The sequence below is a fragment of the Protobothrops mucrosquamatus genome, unplaced genomic scaffold (genome assembly GCF_001527695.2).
Source record: "Protobothrops mucrosquamatus isolate PMUCROS unplaced genomic scaffold, P.Mucros_1.0 scaffold7351, whole genome shotgun sequence".
Taxonomy (NCBI): domain Eukaryota; kingdom Metazoa; phylum Chordata; class Lepidosauria; order Squamata; family Viperidae; genus Protobothrops; species Protobothrops mucrosquamatus.
In genome coordinates, this window is record NW_015393153.1 from 1 (window position 1) to 4918 (window position 4918).

The window sequence follows — 4918 nt, forward strand, 5'->3', positions numbered from 1 at the left end:
AATCGAAGACAGTTCTATCAAAACAGTGAGTAGACCAGTTCCTCGGAATCTCTTAATGAGAGAATGGAAAATCACTTATTTGCTTCAGACAGTTGCTCCTTGTGAGGAGACAGCAAGACAATGATTTTCTGCAAGTTTCAACATTCGGACATTACAGGATTGCCATCTTGTTTGCAACTGTGGCAGAGACTTTTAAAGGACTGCTTTCAAGCTGTGAGAGAACTTTGGAATTACAGATTTGAAAATGCAGGGTGAGTCATTTTCAATCCTGAATAAAAAAAAATTGATCAAAAGTTTAAGAATTTAAAGAATCTGAAATAAACAGCAAGGAGCTAAATAAGATTTCAATTTCAGAACGTTATAAACAGAGTAAAAATACTAAAACTTTTACAAATACAATAATTATAAAGCACTAACAGTTTCTTACGGGAAATAGACCAAATTTGGTTATTACAAGACATATTTCATATATTTCATGATTTCAGAAACTGGACACTAGAGGGAATTATGTTTTTTAGGTAGAGGAATCACACAGGCCTATAAGATAATGCAAAACATGACAATAAAAATACTGAAGGAAACTTTTGAAGAATGGAATCAGAAAACAGTAGCCTCAATATCAACAATGTCTGTAGTGTAATAATGTCTGCTTCTGTGGCTAGACTATGTCCAAAAGATATTACTAAAGAAATTTCAGATGGAGAACAAGTCTTATCTGACAAAATAGAGATTATATTGAAAGTGAGTTTACAACTGATAGGCTGAAAGAATGATTTAGAAATGAATGTTTCACTAAATCTACAAAAGAAACTGGCTGAGGTGTTGAAATTTAGAAGGGAAATACAAATGACAAACCAAGAGAGTGACTTAGATAACTTTTTCCAATTAGATTTACAAAAAAGGCTTGTTAAAATATTGAAGAACTCTGTGCTATGGGGCAAAGAAGAAATGAAGAAAAATCAAATCCTACAACAATATTTGAATGAACTAAAGATTAAGTCTGTTAGAAGTAAAAGGAAGGAATACAAAGTTGGTTTATTAAACCAAGATTAAAGCAAGATGTGCTGGTACTTCTGGTTATCTTTTCTGGACTTTCTATTGACACCAGGACTGAAAAGATGATGATAATCCACTGACCATACTTTTGACAAATTAGATTTCTTATATAGGGAGGGCAGGAAAAGGGGGACAACAATTTTAATACCGTATAATTAGTGAATAGTAAAAAAAGATAAATTTGCCATTTTAATCATATGCAAATTATATTAAACCACTTACTGTACAAAGGTGTGACTACATACTTTTGAGATGCATCATGCCAGATTTCATAGCAAAGCAAGGAGAAAAGCATTTCTAAAAACAAAGTATGGCACTGCTTTTCATGTCCATTTCATTATATCAAATAGTAATTTATTTTCAAATAAAATTTGAGAAGAATCCTGCAGTAGCTCAACAACCCATTTAGTCCAGCACTTTGTGTCACATAATGCTTGACCAATTTTATTATTAGTTTTTTTTGAAACCTTACCAACTAGGAAAGAAGGATGGTAGCTCTTCTATACTGTTATTCTCTGACATCTAATAATCAAGACACACAATACTTTGTTCTTAAGCTAGTAGCATCAAGATAAGTATCTCTTGGTAGCCCCAAACTCCATGGATATGTTGTAGATTTACCATACCTGGGTCACAACTGAATGACCAACCACTAGATGGTGCCAAAGACATACAGAAAACTAATTCTTTGGGTTGAAGGCATCTAGATTTTCCCAGGCCCTATTTGGGGGCTCCATACGTACAGATTTTTAAAACCATCTACAATTAGCCATCCTGTTTGCTTTGTTCCACCACTAGGGATGGCAAGAGGATTAGGGACAAGGTTTCTATAGCTTTGTAGCCAGATTCATACAAAAAGCATTTAAGTCATAATGTAGTTTGTTTCGATTTTGCTTAGCATGTTGCATGAATTTGCTCAATAAGGATGCTAACCTATGGTTTATGGATTAATATGTTAGCTAATTTATTCAAACCATAATAAAATAAGCATGATTTAGCAATGTGTACAAGCACATCCTAAAGGATCCATCCATATCCCTATTATTCTAGAAAGAACATAGGAAAATTTACTCTTTATTACGGCTTACAAAATATGGATTGCAAACACCCAGTCGACCACAAGATGTCAGATTTTCCTTGTTGACGTTTAATGGTCGTCTAATCCTTGCAATCCAAATAGCGTTGCTCATTCAGTTGCAGAATTTGCGCACGATACGTGCGCCACTTAGTTTAGGATTGCGCATGCGTAGTAAAAGAGGAAGGTGGCCTGGCCATTTTGCTATCATGGCGGGATCAAACTCCGAGGACGGGTCGGTCCAAGCTGATTCACCAGGATTCCCTCCTCCCATGGAGGGTCTGCAGTTGATCCAGCAGGGAGCCGAAGCCCGCCTCTATCGGGGCCAATTCTTAGGCAGGCCGACCGTGATGAAACTCCGGTTCCCGAAACGTTACCGGCACCCAACGCTGGATGAGAGGCTCAGCCACAAGCGAACGGCGCAAGAGGCCCGTTCGTTGCTACGCTGTCGACGAGCAGGTGGGGGGGGCTTAGCCAGGGATTGGATGAGGCAGGAAGTGGGTGGGCTCCTCATGACGGCCAATAAGAACACCAGATCCGCTTCTCCCCCCCCCCCATGAATAAGTAAAAGAGCAGCGATTCTACTGTATTCTAAAATAGGCTGAAGCAGGGAGATCGCAACAGCACTTGATTGACAAAGGAATATATATATATAAATATATATGTTGTTGTCCTTGGGATATTGATCCGTTTTTACTAAAACTTGATTCAAAGTTTTTTTTCATTTCCATTTATTGGAGAAGCTGTCTGAAATAGCTAAGGAAGTAGAAGAACTATTTTTTTAAAAAAAAAATGTAATGGATAGGTTAAACACGTTTGAATGTATCGCATTTGGAGAAGATATACCACCTCCTATTTGGAGTATTACAAAAATCCCTTTTCTATAATACTTTAAAATTTAATGTATTTTATTTGCTGTCATCAATTTCTCACAGACATTGCCATAATATGGGAAGTGTTAATGGTAGGAGCCAGTAATGTATTGAGTATCTTCCTGATCAAGTATAGCTTGTGTTTTACATCTTCACAATTAAATTTACTAAACCAGTTGGATATCAGACTGCTAGAAGATGGATTTTTGCTTGGGGTAGTGGTTATGACATTATGAGCTTCATTCTCAGCCATGGAAGCTCACTGGGTGATTTGGAGGCAGCTCTTCATCTCAGCCCATATTCCTCAGCCCATATTCCTCCATTTTTGGACAAGAATGGAGGGCAGAGTGCTATGTAAGTGCCTTGAGCGCCTGGAGGAAAGACAGGATGCAAGTTTTAATGAATAAAATGTCCCAGCTTTAAAATATTTTTTTCTGTTTTTAAAAACATTTCTTGTCAGTACATGAGCATTCCCAGTTTCTCCTGTATATTTTTTAAATTCTGTAGCTTCTCGTATTAGCCAGCTGTAGATATCATGGCAAGGTGTTGATTGTTGACTACTTTAAAGCTCAAAAGCAAGAAAGATAATGCATTACAGTAGGACATGCCTGTGATAAGGGAAAGGGTAGAATGGTAACAGTTTTGTCTGGAGGAAGGGTGAGCACTGATCAGAACATCAGTCTATCTCCTAATATGATATAATACACGGGTGTCAAACTAGCCACGTCATGTGTCATATTGTATCATGACTTTTTTGCATTGCCGGAGCTGAGGTGGGCGCGGCCTCCATATGATGCAACCGACCTGCGGACTGGAAGTTTGACATCCCTGGTATAATATATTCCACCCAAAACTAATGATTTTTACTGTCCTCTTTTTAGGGATTTCTGCACCCGTTGTGTACTTTGTGGACTATGTTGCTAACTGTATATATCTTGAAGATGTTGTAGGATCAACTACTGTTCGGGACTATATAATCTCCCAGCAGCAATCTGGTGAAGGGATCAGCAGTCTTATTCAATTAGCTGAAAAGATAGGTGAGATATTGGCACGAATGCATGATGAAGACCTTGTCCATGGGGATCTCACAACTTCTAACATGCTTTTGCAACCACCAGAGGAGAATCTGGAGTTGATGTTAATAGATTTTGGACTAAGTTTTATTTCTGGCCTTCCTGAGGATAAGGGTGTTGATTTATATGTTTTAGAGAAAGCCTTTTTGAGTACCCATCCAAACACAGAAGCTCTGTTTGAAGTACTTTTGAAGAAATACTCAGCTGCATCTAAAAAATCAATCCCAGTGATTAAAAAGCTGGATGAAGTACGATTGAGGGGAAGAAAAAGATCTATGGTTGGATAAAGAATGCAGACAACACAGGGAGAAAAGGAAGAAGAATAATTTTATATGTGCTTTAAATTTTTCCATTTATATCTAATAATAAAATTGAATTTGGCCATTTAATTTCATATTTATGTAGTAGAACTTTATTACTAGGATTTATATAATGATAGCGAAAAATTCAACAACAGAAGTTGGTATTTTCTTCTTTGTAATCTGTTTATTTCCTGAATCAGTTGGAATTTGAGCCACAATCCTATTGTGAAGATGTAAATCCTTGATGTAATATCTTATGCAACTCAATCATATGATTCAAGTAGTTTGGGGCATTTCAAGGTTTGCAAGTGCCTATTAATCTCTTAAGATTTTATTTGCATCACTCTCTTTTATGCTAAGAGTACATTTATGGCCTCAGTAAAAAATACTGTTGGATATTCCTAAAACTGCTGCCATCTGTGGTGTTAGACCAGTTTTATTATGTACTATGTATTCTCAAGATTCATTTATTAGATTTGTTTGCTGCCCATTTTACCTTGGGCAATTGGATAGGAATATGCCTGTGAATATCCCTTGTTT

General features: G+C 36.9%; 1 protein-coding gene across 1 annotated transcript; it reads left to right on the forward strand.

The window, feature by feature from the left end:
• The first annotated feature begins 2111 nt into the window (after window positions 1–2111).
• LOC107300532 (EKC/KEOPS complex subunit TP53RK) lies at window positions 2112–4547 on the forward strand. Its single transcript, XM_015829851.1, has 2 exons — window positions 2112–2590; window positions 3885–4547. The coding sequence occupies exons 1-2, from the start codon at window positions 2299–2301 to the stop codon at window positions 4361–4363; spliced, it is 771 nt and encodes a 256-aa protein (XP_015685337.1). The 5' UTR covers window positions 2112–2298; the 3' UTR covers window positions 4364–4547.
• The last annotated feature ends 371 nt before the right edge of the window (window positions 4548–4918 follow it).

Coding starts and splice junctions, on each gene's coding strand:
- LOC107300532 (XM_015829851.1), top strand. CDS start 2,299: ATGCGTAGTAAAAGAGGAAGGTGGCCTGGCCATTTTGCTATCATGGCG. Junction 2,591..3,884: donor GCTACGCTGTCGACGAGCAG/GTGGGGGGGGCT, acceptor TCCTCTTTTTAG/GGATTTCTGCACCCGTTGTG.